Genomic DNA, 25,731 nt, shown 5'->3' with positions numbered 1-25,731 from the left:
AGAAGCAGCTTCAGAATGTGATGGGCATAAAATTACCAAAATAAAAAAGACAACCAGAATTCAGGTGGAATTTACTGTTCTAAACAAGGCTGGAGGTTTTTGTTTTGATTTGTTTTTGTCATGGTCATTCTATGGGGTTTTGAACATGTGAGGCTGATTCCCTTCACTTCCTTTCTCTATCTCCACTGCTACCTCTCTGACCTAAGCCACCATCATCTCTCGTGGATGATTTTAACAGCCTCCTAACAGGTCTCCTTCCTTCAACCTTGTTCACTCTAGTCTAATTCTTAGCAGAGCTGCCAGGGTGCCCATATGTCACCCACAATCCCACAATGGCTCCCATTTCACTGAGTAAAGGCTACAGACTTTTCAGTGGTCCATAAGGGCCCATGTGACCCAGCCCTCCATTCCCCACTAATCTTGTCTCATAGTACTCTTACCTTTGCTCACTCCACTCCCTGCATACAGACTTCTAGTCTTCAAACACTCCATGCAGGCCCTCAGCTTGGAGGAGTTTGCTATGTGTTTCCCCTCGATCCAGCATTCACCTCTCATGAGTCTTTGCCCAAATATCACCCTCCCATCAAGGTCTACCCTGATCATCCTATAAAATATTGCTCACTGCTCCCTTGAACCCCTTTTGTCCCCCACACACTCCCAGAATTCTCAGTCTTCCTTACACTGTTCTCCTTTTTTAAAAAATCCATAGCATTTATTATCTTTCAGCATACATAGAAGTTACTTACTATGTTATTGTCTGTCTCTACAACACCTTGCATATAAACTGTATGGCTCAGGATTTTCAACTACTTGGTTCATTGATATTTCCCAAGTGCCTAGAAATATGCCTGGCATAAAGAATATACTCAATAAATATTTATCAAATTAATGAAAAAATGAATGAATTATCTTACTGTGCTTCTTTTGGGGCCTCATGTCTTATAAATGACTTCACAGAGAGAAAAGAATTCTGAATGCAATGCTTTATGCGTTCCTTTTTTATTCACGTCTAGGAAATTTTGGCGTGGTTTGTCTGATTTCAGAGCCCTATCAAAAAGGCATGAAAAATACATACAAAGTGATGCAGTGTTCAGAGCCGTATCCTGAGCAAACACAGGAGCAGGAGAAAATTATCTATATCGCAGCTGAGGAAATTGTGTGGGATTATTCTCCCAGCAGGAAGTGGGAGAAAGAACTGAAACGTTTACAAAGAGAGGAGAAGTATGGCGATAACTTGTCTCTAATTGGGAAGGGTTCATTCTGTAGTTTTCCACTCCTTCCTTTCAGTGTGTGTGTGTGTGTGTGTGTGTGTGTGTGTGTGTGTGTGTGTTTAGAATACATTTAATTATAAATAACTTCAAAATTTGCATGTATTATATCTTCAATTACAAATCTTTCTAAACATCTACATAACTTCCTCTGTGCTTTGTTTCTTCCTGTCTCTTTTCATTTCTCACATCCTATCTTATGTGTTTACCATCTATTACTTTGAGGTATAATAAAAGTAACTTCAGCTATACTTAACATTTGGAATCAGTCAAATTTTTCTTTTGTTTTTATTTGTTTTCATCTATGTTCTTCTGAGAACTTCAAATTAAAGACACTTTTTTTTCTCTTTCTGTAAAATTTGATTTCTTTCTCAATTTGCAATCTTACTACTCATTTATCAAAAGAAAAATTTCATTTTGAAAACATGCTTTAAAGTACAGAGTGAATGTCTGACAATCTTACTAGAATGAATACATTTTTTTAAAAAAGAAGAATTACTTTCCAAGGTAAAAATTGCCTCTAAATATTAATAAATTACACTATTTCAAAAAGTTCTTCCATATGAGAATTTGTCTAATGGCTAAATTAACTAACTTTGTGGGGTTTCTTTTGTTTTTGTTTTCATTTTCTCAAAGTCAATCAAACATATTTTTGGATAGAACTGAGACATATCTTGGGTCCAAATACAAGAAAGTTGTATATCGTCAATATGATGATATCACATTCACAAAAAAAACGGAGAGAAATGAAGATGAAAAACATCTGGATATTCTAGGTATTGATAAACTATAAGATTGGTTTTGGGGTTTTCTTCTTGTCTTTAGCTGCTAGATTGTTGCACACACTGAGGATATTGTCAACTTCCACCTTGACAGAGGCAAAGGCCTATAATTCTAACTAGTTTGTTTGCTGATAGGCACTTTTACTGGGAAAAGAAGGGATTCAAGTTTTGTTTAATAGAAAATAAAGAGACCATAGAAAGTTAGTATAGTCAGTTTCAGATTACCTGGCTCCTTGCCCTCAGAATCCAAGAATTCTGGATCTGGGAGGGACCTTAGGAGTACCTTTTCCAGATAATTTCATTGAAATTAAAACGAAGCCCAGAAACCCTTCTAGTGAGGAGGGGGACTTCTTTGTTTAAATTTAAGTGTTTAATTTAAAGCATTGAAGTGTTAAGATTTAATTTCATCTCTGTCCAAGAGTGAGGAAAATTATAACCCTTTCTTCTACCTTTGACAGATCAGCTAGGAAACCTACAGGTCACCCTCCTGCACCCACCCACATGTATTAGGTTGGTGTAAAAGTAATTGCGGTGTAAAAGGTTAAAAATTGCAAAAACTGCAATTACTTTTGCACCAACCTATTAACAGTTCCATAAGTCACACAGTATTTCCAGAAGTCACATCGCATTTCGTTGGTCACATGATGTTTTCATATGTCAAATGGTATTACCTGAAGTCACATGTCATTTTCATATGCCCAAATCTTGTTTGGGTCCTGATATCTGTGTCTATCAAGGCCATCTTGGTGGGGATCCTGAGAAGATGGATTTACATGCTAATGAAGGGAAATGCTTACTGTTTTGGCTCCTGTGGAGCTTGTCCCTATGAGACTCCTGGACAGAGGTCTGTGCTATCCAGTTCCCACTGCTTTTAGGTGGCTCCCTATCTTTCGTAACAGCAGGATGTCTGTTTGCTCTAAGATTCTGGCCAATGCACCCAGATAAATAACACGAGATGACCTTCTAGATTCCATTATTATTTATACAAAAAAGGAAAACACTTTCTAGAAAGGGAAGACAAGCATAGTGTTTGGGAAAGTAGAATTGCCGTGGGGGTGGAAGAGGTGCTGGCTTTGGCATCTATTGTCCACCAGGTCTCTTCAGGTTCTGATTTTAGTAATTATAGCATAAGTTTGAAGAGAGTGCTTACTGCTTAGTTCATCTCAAAATCATCTCTGTTTCTGAATTTTTAGAGCCACTGATTCAATCTGCTTTAAAATAGAAAGAAGATTTATAACAAATTTTGTACCTTCAGTTCTTGGCCTAGGATGCAAGGGAGAAAGTAACATGAAGTCTTTAATCTGTGAGAGAGAAAATCACTCTAGGTCATAAAAAAGCAGCTCCTCCTAATCCTCTACTAGGGTGAAGGGGGAAAGAATAAAAGGGTTAAATGATGAGATTGGTCAAGAAAGAAAATAAAGTGCTCCATTTCTAAATTGTGTGTTTTTGTAGGCATTAACTGATGCTCATCAAAGTAGGTTTTCTAGAGATAGAGCTTATAAAAATTCTAGATGACTTAAATTTTCCAGGTAAAAATGATGTTTTACAATCAGCAATGATCCTCTTATTAAATGTGTTTGTGTTTCATTTGGCTGCATATTGAGGAAAAGGATAAGAATAAGTCACTGTGTAAATCTTAAGACGACAGATGACTCATCGTTGAAAATAAGTAAAAATGATTTACACATTTTTCTTTTTTATATTTCCTAGGTCCTTTAATATTTGCCATCCCTGGTGAGAAACTCCGAATTATCTTTAAAAATAAAGCCTCAAGACCATATTCTATTTATGCTCATGGAGTGAAAACACACAATTCCACCATTGTTCCAACACAGCCAGGTAACTGCTTTGGGAGATAGAAAAGTCCCCAAATTTTTATACAGAACTATGGGGCTAATATTCTTTCTTAAATATGGGTGTAATTCCAGATAAGAAAGACCAGCAGACCAGTAAGAAGGGCCTGAAGAATTTGGGAGAGAAGTGTTCCTTTTGCAAGTTGAGTTTGTTTCTAGGAGGGGGGCACCATAGGTAAAACTCCCCAGTGTACATAATTTCTCCTCTAAGGCCATCTCCCTCCCACCTCTCCACCTGTCCAGTTGCCAGGTATTCTTATATTCATTCTCACCAACTCAAGTACTAACGTAGGAGTTGAGTAGCCTGTGAGGGAGCGGGCGGGGGTGAGAGTCAAGCTGCTAAGAGGAAGAGATGACCTGCATGTATTAATATTTCTAAGGCATCACCACTATAGAGCATGCCATTCGCATTTTCAACTCAGAAGGAAATGAAAACTTTTTAATATAAGTGTCCAGGAAGCTGATTCTGAAATGAAGATTTATGAGCAGGGAGTGCTCTTGGGCTCAACAGCAATGAAAAGAAAGAGAGGAAGCAGCACTGGGCAGAGGGTGAAGTTGAGCAGAGATGCAGTCTCAATAGAAGTCACAGCCAAACCTACAAAAAATTCTGAAGATAAAGCGGCTCTCAGCTGTCCTGAGTTGGGGTGAGAGGGTTGGTCCTTTATGTGCCTGCATCAATCCCCAGTTGCAGGCTTGGGCGAGGTGGCTCCCTTCAGCCAACGCTGTCTGTGAAGGGAGTTGACACCCAGTGGATCTAGTCCTTCATTCTTAAAGGGGCATCTGAGAGAAATATCAACAATGTCCCCCATAGTTCTCCACCCAAACAAGTAGTTCTTGGAATTAACGGTATCAAGGAAAGAGCCAAATACAGAAAGGAAAGATTTGTGGGGCAAAGGACTGAAGGTAGACATGGATGGTGGTTGAAACATTCCCATTGAATTTTGAAAACAGACAGTCCTATGATATAACAGGAATCTCTCATCAAGGGAGTATGCAAGTCAGTGTTCTGTTCTGATGAGTCAGGAAAGGACCACATTACATGCATTCCAGAAATACTTCTATGCATCTGCTGTGCCCCAGGTACAGTGTGGTGTGATGGAAGGGGAGGATTAGTAAATTATTAAAAATTTGGAAGCAGGGAGGCTGGGGATGAGATTGATTAGTGGAGAAGGAGACTATGTGCTTGGGAAAATTCATTTAGCCTCTGGAAGTGGGGGATATAGGATTAGACAGTGAGGGGTGGGAGTAGGGAACCAAAAGAACTTGACTACTAGTGTCAAGAGAATTCAGATTCGGTAGGGCAAATAGCTTTGGGGTGGGGAGGTGGTGCATGTGATCCGTACTTTGGAAGGTTCAGAGCTAGGATTCAAAACAAGTCTGTCACATTTAAAAGCCTGAGTTCTCATTGTCACTACAATAAGTGTTTGTTGAATGAATGAATGAATGAATGAATGTTTAATGCGTAACATTTTTCAATGGCAGAATCACTGTGAAGTTTTGATCCAGTAACCCTGAGAACATAATAGCCAACATTGATAGTTACATTGACTTTGCCTTATGGCCCAGGTAATGCATCTTCATTTGCAGTATTTTGTCTAATCCCTGAATCCCAATTTAATGTACATGAGGAAACAGAAGCTCAGAAATATAAACACGTTGACTAAGATCACGAAGCTGGGAGCAGTAGAGCCAGAGTGAAAAAAGGAGGACTCTGCTGCCAATTATTTTTATAGCTTCAGGGTTTGTTCATTATCTGGTTCTCCGTAAAGAAGTGTGATTTAAAAGATTTTATATAAATACACTGTATTTGCCTATTTTAGGAGAGACCCGAACATACCTTTGGCAGATCCCTGAAAGAAGTGGTCCTACCTCAAAGGACTTTGAATGTATACCTTGGATTTACTATTCTACTGTGGACATGGTTAAGGTAAACTTTAAATCAAATCTCAGTTTTTATCTTATCTCCTCTTAGAAATTATAATGGAAGGAAGAAGTTTATTTTTCTTTTTAAAAAATTTTGGTTTTTTGGAAACTTTCTATTAGGTAACCTAAATACTGCTCAGCTTTTAATCCTATACAGGTTTGCATTTTTTAAGAGCAAACTAAATTAGTACATTATGCTCCCTTAAATTTATGACATTTTCCAAAATGTTACTGTGAATTGGAGAACACGTATAATTATATAATAATATCCTCTTGTTTGTTTCATTGAGTAGGATTTGGGTAACAGAAAACAAAGTGTGGAATTTAAAAATTCTGTGACTAATGAGAAATATATGCATATTATATATTTTTTGAAAACCCTCAACTCTGGACTTCTAGTTTATTTGCATTAAAAAAAAAAACCCTGAGTTCCTTTTTTGAACTTTTACTTATTTTGGCCCACTCTCTACCTGGAACAAGAATTTACTCGGACATTCAACCCCAAAACAAAATATAAACAAACCTAGGCTCCCAGCTGAAGGTGGCTGTACGGGGCGGGACTACGGCCTCACAGGGGGAGAGAAAGGATCTGAGGCCTTTACACATCTCTGCCAAAGGACCCCAGGGCCAGGGAATTCTGTTTTTTAATTAAATTTTCAAAAAAAAAAAAAAGAGCTAAATCCCCCGAGGGATGTATCTAAAATCCCTTTCAAGAGTTGTTCTCTAAGAGAAATAAGTCAGACAGAGAAAGTAGAAAACCATATGATTTCACTGATATGTGGTATGTAAACTGTAAAGAACAAAAGAACCATACAAGCAACTGAAAGAACAAAAACTCATAGACATAGACAATAGTTTAGGGGTTACCATAGGGTAAGGGGGGAGGGGAGAGCGGGGCTCTGGAAGAGGGTAAAACAGGGTGGTGAACACATAATGTAAGATATAGATAATGTATTACAGAATTGTACACCTGAAACCTATGTAATTTTACTAACAGTTGTCGCCCCAATAAACTTTAATTTAAACAAACAAACAAACAAATACATAAATAAATAAAATGTGGATAGTAATAGTGTTGTAAGGATTAATGGGATAGTCCATGTAAAACATTTTGTTCAGTGTTTTATTAGTATGTACTCATGGAATGTTAGCTGATTTTTTTTTTTTCACTTACTGAAGAGCTAAGAAAAATTCAAGATCAGAATGGCTGATATCTGTGGTGTTTTCTCCCAAGTTTGTATGCTAGACTTCCTTTACAACTAGAATGTAGCCTGTGCTGTACATAAGAAGTTCTCCACTGTATAGATGTAGCAACAAAGAAAAAAATTGTAATACTCAATATATACTGATAACAAAAGATGAATACAAGTCATGTTTGACTTCTGCAATGACAAGAGGTGCTCAAAGTGGTTACCATCAGTGTAATTTTAATACAGTTTCTTCCTTTCTTAAACTGTGTATGCATATTTTGGCACCCTCTGTGTATTTATAATTGTTACTTCTTCCTATTGAATTAACCCTTTTGTCATTATATAATGACCTTCTTTGTGTCTGTGACTATCTTTATAATAATGACTTAAGCAAAAGATTAAGAAAAAAAAAAGACTTGTTCTCTTTAGACTTCAGCTCTAATGAGGGAGATAATTTTTTTCAATCAAGGATTTAGCACGTCAAACATTTTGTTCCTTACTCTACTCAGACTTAGACTCCTAGTCATTAAAAACTAAGGATCTGACCTCTGAAACTAAAACTTGATTCTACTTTTTCTATTCCCTGGGGGAAATTTTTAGTTGTGGGCACAGTTAATATTCTTGCTTTGTGTCTTCAGGATTTTCACAGCGGACTGATTGGTCCTTTGATAGTATGTCGCAAAGACACCAAAGCCAGCATAGTTCACCGTGTGCTTCTCTTCGCGATGTTTGATGAGAATGACTCCTGGTACTTGGAAGAAAATATCAATACCTATTCTCTAAAACCGAACCAAGTAGACAGAAGTGATTCTGATTTCACCCTCAGCAACATCATGCACGGTAATGTACACTGACCCCCGACCGTAGCCTCTAGGCCGTTTCCCACAGAGGGAACAGATGAAGGTTCCAATTTGTGAAGCTCAGCACAGTTTAGAGACCACAACCATGTACAGTTGGGATGGATAACATTTGGACTAGGGGTCCACAAACTTTTTCCATGAAAGGCGGGATGTTAAAGAATTTAGGCTTGCAGACTATATGGTCTCTGCCACAAGCTGTCTTGTACTCTGCCATGTGGCACAAAAGCCCGCGCAGACAAGATAGAAACAACTGGATGTGTCTGGGAGCCAACACAACTTTATTTATGGCCACCGAAACTTGTGTTTTGTATAATTTTCACACATTAGGAAATATTTTCTTTTTAAAATATTTTTCCCAACTATTTAGAAGTTTAGAAACCATTCTTTGCTCATGGGACATAGGAAAATGCAGTGGGTGGTCTGGATCTTATCTGTGGACAGTAGACCCCTGTGGTAGTAGCATGACGAATTCCAGGGCCTCTGGAGCCACGCAGGCAATGGAAAAGCAAGACTATCAGTTACCATGTCTGAAGGGCCTTACTGCACACTTTTCTAAACATTTTACCTGGATGAACACAGGGGCAGGTGGGGTCTGAGGCAAACTGGAGAGCACTTGGCCCCACCCACTCTTCCCGGTCACCATTACCAAATGACATGCACAGGCAGAACTGTTACAAAAACCCATGTTTGTCAACCAAAATTCGTTTATAGGATTGTTGTGACAAGGCTCATTCTGTTTACGCCCTCCCCTATCTAGAATCACAGTAATAAGACAGTTATTCAGATAAAAAGCACACAATCTTACTTCATCAAACTTCTGTTCCCAAACCTTTCACCTGCAGAGGCTCAGGGAGTTGACTAGCTAAAGAATTCCTTACTAAGGCAAATCCAAATCCAAATATGATCATTTTCAATTTCTTAGTTTTATTCCCCCAAGAAATATATGTAAACTTAAAAATCAATTCAAAAATCACTGGAGGTCTACTTCCATTCTAATCATCATCTTTTCATAGGATCAGAGGGCACACAGCACCGTACTGGGCTCTAAGGAGATACAAAGGCCCGTAAGATGGGGCATCTTCTCTTAAGTTGTTTGCAGTGTAGGGATGGCAGACTTGTGCATTGCTACAACACAAGGGTGACTTGGGAGGATGCTGTACAAGAAATATAGACACAGGGCTGTCTTTTAAATTCATATTTGAAGGTCAAAAAGGCCTTCATGAAGGGAGTGTTTAAGGAAGCATAAAAATCTGTCTAGTAGAAAAGAAGGGGAATGACATTCCAGGTAGACAGAAGACTGTGAGCTAAGTCACACAGCACCTGGAAAGAATGAGCCAACAAAATAGTGAGAGGCCTTGAATGTCCTGTTATGAATATAGACTTCATCTAAGCAAGGATTTCTCAAGCTTTTCACTATTGACATTTTGGGCCGGGTAACTCTTGTTGCGGGGAGGGGGGCTGACCTGTATATTGTAAGGATTTAGCAGCACCCCTGGTATCTACCCCATAGAGGCCAGTAGCACCTTTCCCTACATTGTGACAACTAAAAATGCTTCCAGACAATCTCTAGAGGACGACATTCTGTTGAGAACCATGTGCTAAAGGCCCCAGGCACGCTGAGCTAGGCGAGGATAGTCATAGATGTGTATTTCAGGAACAGCTCTGGCAGTCAGCGAGGCATTTGTGCTTCAAGTGTGGTCTGTGGATCAGCAGCATCAGCAGTACTTGGAAGTTTGTCAGAAATGCAGAAATTTAGGTTTCATAGACCTAGTCAATCATAATCTGCATTTTAACAAGATCCCTAGGCCACATGGAGACTCCCTAAAGCAGCCTCCTAGTTTGTTTTCTATTATATTTCTCCATCAGCTAAAAGCATCAGAACCCCACCTCCACTGATATATGGTTATAAATTATATATTTGTATCACTGTACTAATGTATTTCAAAAGATGCACACAAAATAGAAAAGTAAAAAGGAGAATATATATGTATGTGTTTTTAATTTTAGTATTTTCTTTCTATGACCCTTTGAAAACAATACTTATATAGACGATTGGAGAAGGGGAGAGATAAGAGGCATGGACCTCAAGCAGATGGCCATTCCAATCATACCAGTGACAGATGACAAAGGTCTGATTTAGGGCAGTTAAATGGAGAGCCATACTCCTAATATTCTAAGCGTCTTCTGATAATTTTAATTATACCTTAAATATATAGACATATTTAAGTATCCACTGATTAAATATTCTCAGTTATGAAATATTCTAGTCCAACCCAATTGTCTTAAAGCAAAGTCAGTCCCTCATTTCCTCAGGCAAGAAAAACCGCTAGCATTAGACACATCCATGAATGCAGGGCTTGGTCAAGTTCAATTGCTTCCTTAGGCTGGCTTGAAAATCCTCATGGCCTCTGAAAACATCCATGATACTTTCTTTTTATTATTATTATTTATTGGGGTGACAATTGTTAGTGAACTTACATAATTTCAGGTGTACAATTCTGTATTACATCATCTATAAATCCCATTGTGTGTTCACCACCCAGAGTCAGTTCTCCTTTCATCACCATATATTTGATCCCCCTTAACCTCATCTCCCTCCCCCCACCCCCTTACCCTCTGGTAACCACTAAACTATTCTCTGTGTCTATGAGTTTTTGTTTCTCATTTGTTTGTCTTGTTCTTTTGTTGTTTTTGGTTTATATACCACATATCAGTGAAATCATAGAGTTCTCTGCTTTTTCTGTCTGACTTATTTCGCTTAGCATTATACTCTCAAGATCCATCCATATTGTCACAAATGTTTCTATATCATCTTTCCTTAACGCCGAATAGTATTCCATTGTGTATATATACCACAACTTTTTTATCCATTCATCTATCGAAGGACATTTTGGTTGTTTCCATGTCTTGGCCACCGTAAACAAAACTGCAGTGAACATTGGAGCACACGTGTCTTTATGTATAAATGTTTTCAAATTTTTTGGGTAGATACCCAGGAGAGGGATTGCTGGGTCATATGGTAATTCTATTCATAATTTTTTGAGGAACCTCCACACTGCCTTCCATAACGGCTGCACCAGTCTGCATTCCCACCAACAGTGTATGAGGGTTCCTTTTTCTCTACAGCCTCTCCAACACTTGTTACTATTTGTCTTGTTGATGATAGCCATTCTGACTGGAGTGAGGTGATATCTCACTGTGGTTTTTATTTGCTTGTCTCTGATGATTACTGATGCTGAGCATTTTTTCATATATCTATTTGCCATTTGTATGTCCTCTTTAGAGAAATGTCTCTTCAGGTCCTCTGCCCATTTTTCAATTGGGTTGTTAGATTTTTTGTTGTTGAGCTTCATGTGTTCCTTGTATATTTTGGATATTAACCCCTCATCGGAGGCACTGTTTGCAAAAATCTTCTCCCATTCAGTTGGTTGTCTCTTTATTTTGTCAATGGTTTCTTTTGCTGTGCAGAAGCTTTTAAGTTTCATATAATCCCATTCGTTTATTTTAGCTTTTACTTCCATTGCCTTTGGAGTCAAATTCATAAAATGCTCTTTGAACCCAAGGTCCATAAGTTTAGTACCTATGTTTTCTTCTATGCAGTTTACTCTGTCAGGTCTTATGCTTAAGTCTTTGATCCATTTTGAATTAATTTTGGTACATGGTGACAGATAGCAGTCCAGTTTCATTCTTTTGCACGTGGCTATCCAATTCTCCCAGCACCGTTTATTGAAGAGGCTGTCCTTCCTTTGTATGTTTTTAGCTTTTTTGTCAAAAATTATCTGTCCATATTTATGTGGTTTTATTTCTGGGTTCTCAATTCTATTCCATTGGTCCATGTATTGGTCCAATGGTATTTCTACTAATACCATGCTGTTCTGATTATTGTAGTCCTGTAGTACAAGCTAAAGTCAGGGAGTGCGATACCTCCAGTATTGTTCTTTTTTCTTAAGATTGCTTTGGCTATTCGGGGTCTTTTGTGGTTCCAAACAAATCTGAGGATTTTTTGTTCTATTTATTTAAAAAATGCCATTGGGATTTTGATGGAGATTGTAGTAAATCGGTGTATTGCTTTGGGTAATATGGCCATTTTAACTATGTTGATTCTTCCAATCCATGAGCACGGAATGTCTTTCCATTTCTTTGTGTCATCTTCAATTTCTTTCAAAAATGTCTTATAGTTTTCAGCATATAGGTGTTTCACATCCTTGGTTAAGTTTATTCTTAGGTATTTTATTCTTTTTGCTGCAGTCGCAAAGGGAATTATTTTTTTGTATTTCTTTTTCTGAGATTTCATTGTTAGTATATAGAAATGCAGTGGACTTTTGTATGTTGATTTTGTAGCCAGGAACTTTGCTGTATTCATTGATTGTTTCTAATAGCTTTTTGGTGGAGTCTTTAGGGTTTTCTATATATAGCATCATATCATCTGCAAAGAGTGATAATTTAACTTCCTTATTCCCAATTTGCATGTCTTTTATTTCTTTCTCTTGCCTGATTGCTCTGGCAAGGACTTCCAACACTATGTTGAAAAACAGAGGTGATAGGGGAAAGCCCTGTCGTGTTCCTTAACGTAGAGCAAAGGGCTTCAGTTTTTCACCATTAATTATGAGATTAGCTGAGGGCTTGTCATATATGGCCTTTATTGGTCCATGTTAAGGTATTTTCCTTCTATACCTATTTTATTAAGTGTTTTAATCATAAATGGATGTTGTATCTTGTCAAATGCTTTTTCTGCATCAATTGATATAATCATATGATTTTTGTCCTTTATTTTGTTTATGTGATGTATCACATTGATGGATTTGTGGATGTTGAACCATCCTTGTGCCCCAGGGATGAACCCCTCTTGGTCGTGATGAATAATCTGTTTAATGCATTGTTATATTCAATTTGCTAGAATTTTGTTCAGGATTTTTGCATCAGTATTCATCAGAGATATTTGTCTGTAGTTTTCTTTTTTTCTGTTGTCCTTACCAGCTTTGGTATCAGGGTAAGGTTGGCCTCATAGAATGAGTTAGAGAGTACTGTCTCTTTTTCATTTTTTTGGAAGAGTTTGAGCAGGATTGGTATTAGATCCTCTTTGAAGACTTGGTAGAATTCACTAGTGAAGCCATCTGGTCCTGGACTTTTGCTTTTGGGAAGGTTTTGGATGACTGATTCAATATCATTACTGGTGATCGGTCTGTTTAGATTTTCCAGTTCTTCATGGTTCAGCCTTGGAGGCTATATGTTTCTAAGAACTTGTCCATTTCTTCTAGGTTATTGAATTTGGTGGCATATAGTCCTTCATAGTATTATTGCATGATCCTTTGTATTTCTGTGGTGTCCGTGATAACTTCCCCTGTTTCATTTCTGATTCTGTGAGTTAATGTCTTCTCTCTTTTTATCTTAGTGAGTCTAGCCAAGGGTTTGTTGATTTTGTTAATCTTTTCAAAGAACCAGCTCTTTGTCACATTAATTTTTTCTATTGTCTTTTTGTTTTCTATTTCATTTAGTTCTGCTCTGATTTTTGTTATTTCCTTTCTTCTGCTGACCTTGGGTTTCACTTGTTCTTCTTTTTCTAGTTGTTTAAGGTGTAACATGAGGTTATTTATTTGGGATTTTTTTTGTTTCTTGAGATAGGCCTGTAATGATATAAATTTCCCTCTTAAAACTGCTTTCGCTGCATTCCAAAAATTTTGGTAGGATGCATTTTCATTGTCATTTGCTTTTATGTATCTTTTGATCTCTCTAATTTCTTCTTTGACCCAGTCGTTCTTCAAAAGTATGTTGTTTAATCTCCATGTATTTTGTTTTTTCCTGCTTTCTTTTTGCAGTTGATATCCAATTTCAAAGCCTTGTGATCAGAGAATATGCTTGGTATGATTTCAATCTTCTTAAATTTGCTGGGGCTGATTTTATGTCCCAATACATGGTCTATCCTTGAGAATGTTCCATGTATCCTCGAAAAGAATGTATACTCTGATGTTTTAGGATGAAGTGCTCTATATATGTCAATGATGTCCATTTCATCTAATGTGTCATCTAGGGCTGCTATTTCGTTATTTATTTTCTGTTTGGATGATCTATCTATAGGTGTCAATGATGTATTTAAGTCCCTTAGTATAATTGTGTTTTGGTCAATTTCTCCCTTTAGTTCTGTTAGTAGTTGCTTGGTATATTTTGGTGCTCCCTGATTCGGAGCATAAATATTGATGACTGTTATGTCTTCTTGTTGTATAGTCAGTCCCCTTTACCATTATGAAATGTCCATCTTTGTCTCTTGTTATCTTTTTCACCCTGAAGTCTGTTTCATCTGATATCAGTATGCTACACCTGATTTTCTCTGGGAACCATTTGCTTGGAGTGTCAATTTCCACCCTTTCACTTTGAGTCTATGCTTGTCCTTGTAGCTGAGATGTGTCTTTTGGAGACAGCATATGGTTGGGTTTAGTTTTTTGATCCAATCTGCTACTCTGTGCCTTTTTATTGGTGAGTTCCGTCCAATTGCATTTAGGGTGATTATTGATACTGAGGATTTCCTGTCATTCTATCTTTAGTTTTCTGGTAAGGCTGTGTCTCCATTGTTTCTTTTCCTGTCTGTTGTTGTCTATTATTTCTGTGTAGTGGTATTCTATGATGTTTCCCTCTGTTTCTTCTTTTATTACTGTATATATTTCAGTTCTGGATTCTTTTTGAGTGGTTACCCTTAACTTTATGTAAAAGAAAGTTTGATATTTAGAGTATTCCATTTTCTTCAGCACACTTACTTTCTCCATTCCCATATTCCTGTTCAGGCCTTTACTCTCCTCCTTTTTATGTTGCCATAAATTGCCTTGTTGATGGTGGTCGAATAGCCTCCTTTAGTATTTCTTGTAGTGCAGGTCACTTATTAGGAAATTCCCTCACCTTCTGTATGTCTGGAAAGGTCTTTATTCCTCCTTCATATCTAAAGGATATCTTTGCTGGATATATTATTCTTAGCTCATAATTTCTCTCTTTCAATAGTTTGAATATTTGGTTCCACTCCCTCCTGGCTTGTAGAGTTTCTACTGAAAAATCTTATGATCATCTAATGGGCTTTCCTTTGTAGGTTACCGTTTTCTTTTCCCTGGCTGCCTTGAGGATTCTTTCTTTGTCATTGATTTTAGACAGCTTCAACACAATGTGCCTTGGAGAAGGCCATTTGGGATTGAAGTAATTAGGTATTCTATTTGCTTCTTGGATTCGAGGATCCAGTTCTGTCAACAAGTTTGGGAAGTTCTCATCAACAATTTGTTTGAATATATTCTCTGTTCCCTTCTCTCTTTCTTCTCCTTCTGGTATGCCCATTATTCTTATATTGCTCTTTCTGAAAGAGTCAGAAAGTTCTTGTAGAGTTCTTTCATTTCTTTTAAGTCTCAAGTCTCTTTCTTCTTCCATCTGTGTAATTTCCGGGTTTCTATCTTCGATGTCACCGATTCTTTCCTCCATCTGGCCAACTCTATTACCTAAACTGGTTATTTCATTCTTAATTTCTTCTATTGAGTTCTTAATCTCCAGAAATTCCATTTGGTTCTTTTTTAAAATTTCAATCTCTTTTGTAAAATGCTCATGTTGTTCTTTGATTGCATTTCTGAGTTCATTAAATTGCCTTTCTGTGTTTTCTTGCATCTCGTTGATTTTTTTCAGAACTACAATCTTGAATTCTCTGTCATTTAAGTGACATATTTCCATATCTTTAAGTTCCTTTTCTGGAGACTTTTCACTTTTTTTCTGAGCTGTCTTGTTGCCTTAGTTATTCATGGCAATTACTGATTTATTATTTCTCTTCCTAGACATCTACAGGGTGGCTTCTGCAACAGGTTGATAGGAAGAGGTCTTTCTTTTGTTTTCCAGTACTTGTTGGTAGAATGTTTTATTTTCTCTCCGACTGCAGCCTTTTTTTTCCTCTCACACAGTAGTGCTATATTTTCTCTGCACTATTCCAGCTTCTCACACAATGCGGGAATTCCCTGTGAGACGGGCTTCTCCTCTGTTATCAGTTCTCCTGGGTATGCGGAGAGCTTTTGAAGTTCCAAAGCTCTTTCTGCACCAGATTCAGAGCCCATATGTTTCAGCAGTTCTGTTTACTCCTGCAGGGATCTGCCCAGATAGGTGGGGCCAGGGTCTGGGTGAGTTGTGAGAGTTGGTCCAGAGCAATGCCAGCGACCACTACCATAGCCGGTCCCGCTTCCACAGCTCCCTCCCCTTTGCCAGAACTAGTTGGGCTGCGAATCTGTGTCTGCAGTCCACAGTTCTCAGAACAGCAAATATTCTGTTCTTTTGATATGACACTGCTACTGTTCCACTTCTACCACTGGGCAGGTGGGGGCAGGGCGAGCTCTGGGAGGGTAGGAAGGGGTCAGCTAGTCTCAGTGCCTAAGGCTTCCATTCTCTGCTCAGCAGTGAGGGCTTAAACCACAGTTTTCAGCCTTCTTCCCTCAGTCCTTTTTCCGAGGTCTCTGCTGTGAGCGTTGGGTTCAGCTGTGTTGTATGCTGCCCCCTCAGCCCTGTGGGCCATAAGCAGAGCCCTAGCAGTCGGAGTTCTTCCCTCTCCCGTAGCTGCAGTAGTTCTGGGATGCAGTGAGCTTGGAGCACTGAGCTGGGACTGCATCCTGCGCCTGCGCGGCTCCGTCTCCGCACTTCTCCTCTCCCTCCTCCCCCGCTGGAGCGATTCACCCACCTGGAAGTGAATTCAGTAGTGGGCCTCTTCATCTTGCCTGTCTGCTGTGCAGGGAGTCCTTTGTGGAGTTATTGTTGTTTGATTAGTTGTAAATTCCAGGGGAGCTTTACAGAGGCTCATCTCACCCCGCCATTTTGATGACATCTGTCCCACGATATTTTCTATAAGGTGTTTTTGTGTTTTGTTTTGTTTTTTAATTTTAAAGTCACATTATTTCAAATCCCTATTGAATACAATAAACTATGTCCATCCACAGCAATTAACGGAAGAATGTTTGGAAATAACCAAGGTCTGACGTTTCACGTTGGGGATGAAGTGAATTTCTATCTGATTGGTATGGGAAAAATGTTTGACCTGCATACTGCTCATTTTCATGGCCACAGCTTTGAATTCAAGGTAAGAAGCCTGGGCAGCTCCATTTATTACTGTGGTACTTTATAAACCAGCACGGCAAGTTAACAGGACAGGAAAGGAAATGACCTAGCCAGAAATGAGATTCAATACATACCATCCATAACATATCTGGTGCAAGTAAATAGTTGCACATTTAGCTCTTTATAGCCCATGGATATTTAATAAATTCTTGTGACTACATGAAGTGTATGTCTCACTGTAATCTGATTTTACTCAATAAGTAAACTGTACACTTTCTATCCCAACTTTTTTTTTAATTTTCCAACTCTCAGTGAAGTAAAAGAAAACACCTTGAGCACTCATACACATTTTGCCACATTTGTTTTCTCTCTCTCTCTCTCTCTCTCTCTCTCTCTCTCTCTATATATATATATATATATATATATATATATATATATATGTATTTTTTTTCCTGAACACAATTGAAAGTAAATTGCAAACATCATGACTCTTCACCCCTAAATACTAAAGCACGTGCATCCTAAGAATAAGGACAATTTCTGCCTCAACCACAATAACACTAACACAACACCAAAGTTAACATTAATTTAATAATACAACCTAATGTACAATCCATTAAAATTAATGAAATTTGGGTGTCCCCAAAATGCTCTTTATAACTGTTTTTTTTGTTGTTGTTTAGTTCATTTTTGTTTTTTGTTTTTAATATCCAAGGTTATTTGTCTATACATAGCATTTGGTTGCTGTTTTCATCAATCTTTCCTAAAATCAGAAGAGGCCTTCTGCCAATTTTTTTGACTTGATTTCTCATGACATTTTACTTTTGAAGGGTCCAGGCCAGTTGTTATGTAATGTTACGTATTCTGCATTGACCTGATAGTTTCCTCATAACTGAATCCATGTCAAGCATTTTTGACACGAACATTACATAGGTGATATTGCATACTCGTCACACATCACAGCAAGAGGTACCTGATGTCAACCGATCCTAATATTGGTGAGGCTAAGTTTGACAACTTTATTCAGGTGATGCATACCATTCTCTTCATTTTAAAAGTATCATCTTCCTATTGTAATTACTAAATAATCTGTGAAGTGATTTTTTTAAAACACATTTTATTCTCCAGGAATTTTTCACCTTGTAGTTTTAGAAAAGATCCATTAATGATCATTAATCAATTTTTATAGTGAAGGTTACAAATGGTAGCTTCCTAATTCTAGCATTCTTCCAACAGTTTTTGTAAAACAAAAATGTGGTCCTAGGTGTCAACTGGCTTTATGGTAACTTTTTATTATTATTACCATCTGTTTCCATTTTTATGTATTCTTTGTCTCTTTATATCTTCTGTCTGAATTGCTTTCCCTTATCCAATCAGTCATACGTCTTTATAATTGTTGTTGTTTTTTTCACTGACCACTTTTTTTTTTTTTTAAGATTTTATTGGGGAGGGGGAACAGGACTTTATTGGGAAACAGTGTGTACTTCCAGGCCTTTTGTCCAAGTCAAGTTGTCCTTTCAGTCTTAGTTGTGGAGGGCGCAGCTCAGCTCCAGGTCCAGTTGCCATTTTCTAGTTGCAGGGGGCGCAACCCACCATCCCTTGAGGGAGTCCAACCGGCAACCTTGTGGTTGAGAGGACGCACTCCAACCAACTGAGCCATCCAGGAGGCAGCCCAGCTCAAGGTGCCGTGTTCAATCTTAGTTGCAGGGGGCGCTGCCCACCATCCCTTGCGGGACTCGAGGAATTGAACTGGCCACCTTGTGGTTGAGAGCCCACTAGCCCATGTGGGAATCGACCGGCAGCCTTCAGAGTTAGGAGCATGGAGCTCTAATTGCCTGAGCCACGGGGCCAGTCCTACTGATCACTTTTGACTAGCCATTCTCTAATTCACAACAAGTATTTTCAATTTTATTCTTCCCCTTTTCCATCTCCAATTTAGTATCATTTATTTACTGAAGGAGCATTTTCTTTTTTCCCCATCCTAATCCCTTATATAAATATTAATGTATAATTGGGGACCAATTATATTTTATGCATTTGACACCTCCACCATTTAATTCAACCACTTACAATAATATAGTCCATCTTGTCCATAATGATAGAACTTTCACACAAAACTTTCCTGAATTCTAGATGTACTACGTTCATAGCTTCTTTAACTCCCAGGAAATATCATAGAAATAAATTAAATGACTGTGCATGACGTAATTCACACAAAGTTTTACTGATGTGTTGCTTTCTTTCCTATCCTTTCATAAACAAATTTATTCCTCTCAAACTACTTTTTTTTTTTTGGCTTAAAGACTATTTTCATTATAGGGAATTTCATATTATGTAATAAAGTAGACAGAATAATATGATGCGTGAACCTCTTTACCCATCACCCAGGTCGAACAATCATGACTTTTCTGTACTTCCATCTACACTCCATATATTTTAAGGAAAAGCCTAGATAGATATTCGGGTTGTTATTAAGTTCAGAACTATTTATATCAGACTTTAAAACTTAGAACAAAAGAGAGAGAGATTTAAAATCTGGTTATTGTTCTATATAATATTTTGATGTTCAGATCAGTTCAGTTCAGCAAATGCCTCTGATATTCCTAAAACCATGCCAAGTGTTGTGTGGAGATAAAGGAAATCAAAGCACTTTCTTTCAGAGGCTACAGACATATAAAGTGATTATACTATCAGATGTCAAATTAAGTGGAATTTATGGTAGCACTTCTCTAATGATAAGTATAGCTGACCTTTAGTAAGTCCTTTTTATGTGCCAAATGCTATGCTTAGTACTTTGCATGGATTTCTCATTGAACCTCACAACTTCCCTGTGAGACAGGTACTATTTTATCACCATTTTATAGGGGAATGAAATGAAGGATTAAGAAGATAATGAATGGTCCTACAAGCAGGAAGTGGTAGGCATAGAATTTGAACTCCTCCCTCTCGTGCTAGAATCCCTCACTCTAATCTCATCAAAAAACTGTCTTTCTTAGGAATGATCCTATGTATACCCTGCAGCCATGTACCACCAGGTCTCAACACTAGCTACTTTCTTTAAACTCTGCACAGATGATCACAGTCTTCCCCTTCTCTTGATGTGGAATGTAATGACTCCAGCATTGATGCACTTACTGCGCTTTAACTCCTCAGAACTCCTGGGGGCAGCAGAGCAGCCCTCTGGGGTTACTAACTTGGTCTTGCAACAAGCCAGCCATGGCTACAGTCTCCCTCGGTGCCATGGCTCCAGGCACACCCTGCACATTTACTGGTGCCTTAGACAATTATCAGTTCCTAGTTAACATTATTTCATACTGTTCTCTACATTTTCTGACATCTTAGAAATGTATCTATGTCCCTATATTATTGTCACCTTAGAAGCAAAATGAATCTTCCTACCTAGCAATCATTTGAGCACCACTTTGTGTCCAGTGGGAAATGGCTTGGCATTCCTCTTCTACCTTCCAATGTTTCCAGAGACTCTTGAGAGCCTTTGTTTCTTCTAGTTGCCAACACCTCTCATTTCCTGCTTGTGCTCATATCCCTTGCCTCTTACCTCCTGTGGTATTTTATTATCTCTCCATACAGTTTCCTTTTTTAATTATTATTAGTTTCAGTGTACAAAACATTTTAATAGTTAGACATATACACCCCTCACAAAGTGATAACCCCCTCCTCCAATCTACTACCCCTCTGACATCGTATATATCTGTTACAATTTCATTGACTCTATTCCCTATACTGTATACTGCACATTCCATGATTATATACATATTAAATTATAGTTGACATTCAATATTATTCAGCTTCAGCTTCAGGTATATAGTGAAGGGGTCAGGCATCCACACAGTTTCAAAATGGAACACACCCCCATGTCCTCTGATTCCCCTAAACAACCCCAAAGTCAAGGTCATTGTAAATCACAGATTTTAGTGAAAGTTGGGGGTAAATTAGGGTTTTTTTTTTTCAGTACGGCACCCGGAAAGCACTTACCACTTGACATTACATAGCCCTGACTTCAATTATCTCTTCACCATGTATCACTGAGAACATCTGGCTCTCCCAATTTTTACTCTCATCCTCAGGACTTCTTTCTCTGCATTCTTCCTCTCCAGACTCTCTTGACATCTCTTCTCTCTCCAAATTATTCTGGACTCTGTGTTGAGCTGCACTTTCTATTACATCCCCCATCATCCAAATGCCTGCCATTTTATTATGCAGGGCAATTCATCTCCCTCTTAAACCCTCTTTCTAATCCATGCCAGCCAGGACCCTGGGCTTCTTTCAAAATCAAAGTATACTACAAAGGAGGTGGTCTCCTAAGTATCACGTTCTCTGCTTTGCAGAGAAATTAGCCATTAAGGCCCTCAGCTCTCAACCCCAAGCCATAGAAGGCAGACATAGCTGCAGGAGCCAGGAGAGGTCCTCTCCTTCCCATAACCATGAGTTTTTCCTGATCACCTACACACTGAGAAATGTTCATCTTCACATCACCAACATTCCAAGTTAGAAATATTTCAGTTAAAACCTTTGGGATTTGTGAAACGAGATGTTTCCTGAAATCTAGAGTATTCTCCTATAGGAGATGCTGACAAGGTCTCTAGCATGAACTCTGACACAGAAACCCTTTTAGAGAGAGATGTTTTCCCCATAGCCTATCACTGAAATGTTCTGGGACTTGCTCCTCCTCCAAACTCAATTGTACGCAGAGGAGAGGTACAACGGCACCTATTGCTTTCGAATTGTCATCTAACAAAGTCTATTAGATTTGGAGAATTACACAGCAAATGATAAGATGTGTAAATAACTGACTGATACCTTTTATAAGCTATTTAATGGTGTTTTGTCCCTTTGTCAAGGATTGGGGACTGTTTCGCTCTGACGTTTATGACCTTCTTCCTGGGGTCTATCAAACTGTAAAAATGTATCCAAGAGATGTTGGAACCTGGTTATTTCATTGCCATGTTAATGACCACATTGATTTTGGAATGGAAAGTACTTACACTGTAATCGAATGAAAAGGTAAGACAAATTAATTAGAAGTCATCATATTTAAATAAGCTTAAATTTTATATAAGGATACCTTATCCTTCCATACCATTTACATGATGCGACACACCACTCTTTCATTCAAACGTTACTGTTTTGAAATGATCAAGAAACTCTGGTTTTATTTTTTTTTATCAAACTTATGTAACTATTCCTGATCTGATCAAAGATACTCTGGAGTTAAATGTAATTTTCAGATTCATATAATACATGCATAAGGATTTGAACAGACAATTCATAGAACACCAAATACAAATGACAATTGCACCTATAAAGAGATCTAACCTTGCTAATAATCAAATCACTTAAAATCATATTTAAAGAACAGTAAGATAATTTTGAGTGAGGAAGCTATCAGTTTAGTAAAGATTTCTTCTTTCAATTTTTCAATCAATAACTGCATTGCATATACTATGGGGGAAGTAGGAAATATTTCCACAGCTCTTGTAAGATATGAAATAATGATTCTTTTTTTCATGTTCAAGTGACATTTTATATCCTCTCATTCTTATCTTCCTTTCTCCAATACATTTTACTAGCAACTTCAGTTTGAAAATAGTATCTTTGTTATTGAGATTTTCATCAGTTTCTTAGTTTCTTAGGCAATCCATTAAGTTATCCTTTGGTCTTTTGACACAATGTTTCCAATATTTTGACCCAGTAATTTTACCTGGCAGTGGATCTCAGAAAATTATCAATAATGCCGAAAAATTTTTATCACCATATTATTTTGTTAGTGGAACACGGAAAACAAGGAAATGATCTACTATACATTTTACTACTACCCAAATTCAATATATATACATATATATATATATACATATATATATGTATACACATACATATATATAAAGACAACAGAAATTTATTGAAATATTAATGGTGACTCTCTAGATAGTGAAATTGTGAGTGAGGTTTATTTTCTTCTTATACATTTCTGTTCTTAGGTTACTTTAAAGTTTAAATTACTTTTAAAATCAGGAAAACTATTAAATATATATATTTCATATATAATATATATTATATACTATTTTTAAATATGCTATACAGCTCCTGAGTTCTGTGGGTTTTTTTTTCTCTGTGGGTGCCTTATGGGACTGAAGGAGCAGAGCAGCTGAAGCAGCAGGAAGGAGGGTTGATCTGGATGGTTCCTCAGAACCCTCTCTGAATATAAAGATGACATTTCTCACAAAAACAAAAATGTATTATCCCTCAATCTCATTTTTACCTACAGAAGCATATTAATAACAATAATAATATTATTACTAATATAATTATAATAATTATTACTCTTATTCCTTTCATTGTTCAGATTCATTCTTAGTAGAAGAGGCTTTGGTATGGGTCCAAGAAAGAATCCCCCCATTTATAACATCGCTTCTTTGGGAAACTAGATTTTGTATTTCAAATAATATAAAACCAAACTTGGCTCATTCTACAGGACTTCTGGCCACATCGGAGAGTGACAGCAATGTTATTATCGATTTAATAAGCAAATTTTATGTTGCAAAAGCAGCGGTAGTCCTTTTAAGGATGTTCTTAAGACATCCAAACTTTGCATTTTTCCTTAAAGGTATATAATTATTTTAGTTTAATGTTCCTGCTTAGAACTTCATGAAACTTTCTTTTCTACAGCATAAATACCTCCCTGAATCAGAGCTAAAGCTGTTAAAGAAGAAAAACTCCAGAGATGAAGGAGTCTTAGGGACTGGATAGACTTTCATGGCAAAGTTCCAGGAAAGCTAGCTTGAAATAAAAGTTTTCTTCTTGAATTTTGTGTGTGAGCTGCTGTTTCTTTCTGTAAACTGTGTCACTGGAGTGGAGTCTTATGGTGTAACTAGACTTTTAACAAAGGGCAGTGGGATAAAGAGAGAGGTTGCAAACTGAAGTCTAGCTCAGAAAAGATAATACCGAATCCGAGACTTTATCCTAAACTGCAACATTAAAAAAATAAATAAATTCTCATAGCATGAGTAAGCATTTGAATCAGTCTTCAAAATGCAACTCCATGTACTATATATTGCCTTAGGCTGCAGGTTATAGACTGTGTAAGTTCCCGTTTTCCAGAACTCAAAACAAGGACTTGTGCTATGACCTTGTATCTAGGAATATTAACTGTTGGGATGTGTTCGCTATAAGTAACAGAAAACCAAGCCAAAAAGGGATTATCAGTGGTGTTTGTCTCAAATTTTAATAAAAGAAAAAGTTAGGAGGCAAGTAGCTGTTAGGGTTGGTTCAGCAACTCGATGGTGTGAGGACCAGTTTCTTTAATTCCTTTGGCCTTTTGCTCATGGCTACTGCAAGATGGTGGTTGCAAGATGGTTGGTTGCTGATATTGTAATATGTGGACATATTACATCCAGGTTAAAGTCAGAGAAGAAGGAAAAAGGTGTAGCACCAAACCGCATCTTCTCCCCATATCAGGAAGAGAAAAAGTCTTCTGAGGAGCCCAAGCCAACTTCTGCCTATGTCTCATAGTCAGATAAACCCCTATTACCTGGTACTCCTAACTAAAAGGAAGGCTGGGGAAGAGCTTTCGTAGCCTTTGTAGTGGCAATGACAGGGGGAAGGTGTTGGAAATGTCTTGTGGGTTGGTTAGCAAACAGCATCTGTCTTAGACAATGGTGAGAATACTATTTGAAATCAGGAATTGGTCAAACAAAAAGGTTCAACATAAGAATTGAGACCAAAGTCAGATCTTTTATTCTTTTTAGTTGTTTGTTTTCTATTTTAAATATTTTTTTAGTTTTAATTACAGTTAACATGAAATATTATATTAGTTTCAGGTTTTCAACATTATTCTTTTTTTACTTTTTAGCTTCTTAACTTCATAATATATGAAAAATACATGGAGTATTATCGAGCAAATCCCGAAAATGCTTTTATATGTGTCTCCAGAAAACTTAAAAAAATTAATATACTAATAATGCTATTATAACGTTGACAAAATACTACTTCACTCATTGATATTGAAACTAATAAGAACCTATAAAATATGGATACAACTAGCCCCACCCCCACCCCAGAGAGTCATCCAAGTCTGAAAGTTTTAAAGTTGTTGCTGATAAAACTAGAATATTCTTTAAGTAACTGAAAGAGGAGTTGCCCAAATCTCACCAAGGATAATGCTTAATTCATCCATTCATTAGTTTATTTAAGAACACAGTCCTAGACTTTGGGATTCAGAGATGAACAGGAGTCACAGTGTATTAGAATAAAATCTGATTTAATAGGTATGTTAAATGTGATTAAGTGAATGGAGTTGAATGGGAGAGTTACCATCTGCATGCACTAAGATAAGAGAGTGTGTGTGTGTTGGAGGGTGTGTCCTGCACAATTCTTGGAAGGGGTGCTTGTTCTAATGACTAGTACCATTATTTAGACAGAAATATTATTAGTGCAAAAAAAATCAAAGAAAATAAGTAAAGGAATATGCTTTAAGAATATACACTCTTTGGCTCAAGTTCTTTTCTTACCAAGAAAACTGTGGTCATAATATGATTTTCTGGGTAGATCTATAAACAATTTTTTTAAAAGACCAATAATATATGCCCATCTTCTTTACTTTTAAATGAATAAATTATCATATTTATTTATTTCCACGATTGTTTGCAATCAATCAGCCCTCTAAACTTAGTCATCTTTATGTAAGCTAACAAAATGAAGGTTCTGAATCTGCCAACTAACAACTAAACCCTAAACACAATCCTTCCAAAGTTCCAAGAGACTGGGAGGCCCAGCCTGACCTG

At 37.4% G+C, this 25,731-nt stretch overlaps 1 protein-coding gene across 1 annotated transcript in view; it reads left to right on the top strand.

The window, feature by feature from the left end:
- The window catches only part of LOC308504056 (ceruloplasmin-like), a gene marked incomplete at both ends in the record, with an annotated part of 39,346 nt that extends 17,395 nt beyond the window's left edge, over positions 1 to 21,951 (top strand). The window contains 7 exons of the mRNA XM_081064062.1: positions 1,014 to 1,221; positions 1,905 to 2,044; positions 3,761 to 3,889; positions 5,724 to 5,830; positions 7,655 to 7,856; positions 16,816 to 16,955; positions 21,793 to 21,951. Of these exons, the coding sequence (XP_080920188.1) occupies positions 1,014 to 1,221; positions 1,905 to 2,044; positions 3,761 to 3,889; positions 5,724 to 5,830; positions 7,655 to 7,856; positions 16,816 to 16,955; positions 21,793 to 21,951 (1,085 nt within the window). The remainder of the gene's footprint in view (positions 1 to 1,013; positions 1,222 to 1,904; positions 2,045 to 3,760; positions 3,890 to 5,723; positions 5,831 to 7,654; positions 7,857 to 16,815; positions 16,956 to 21,792) is intronic.
- Between the last annotated feature and the right edge of the window lie 3,780 nt (positions 21,952 to 25,731).

Source organism: Rhinolophus hipposideros, assembly GCF_964194185.1.
Source record: "Rhinolophus hipposideros genome assembly, chromosome: 2".
Taxonomy (NCBI): domain Eukaryota; kingdom Metazoa; phylum Chordata; class Mammalia; order Chiroptera; family Rhinolophidae; genus Rhinolophus; species Rhinolophus hipposideros.
Note: the sequence above shows the minus strand (reverse complement) of the source record. Positions and strands in the feature narration are given on the sequence as shown.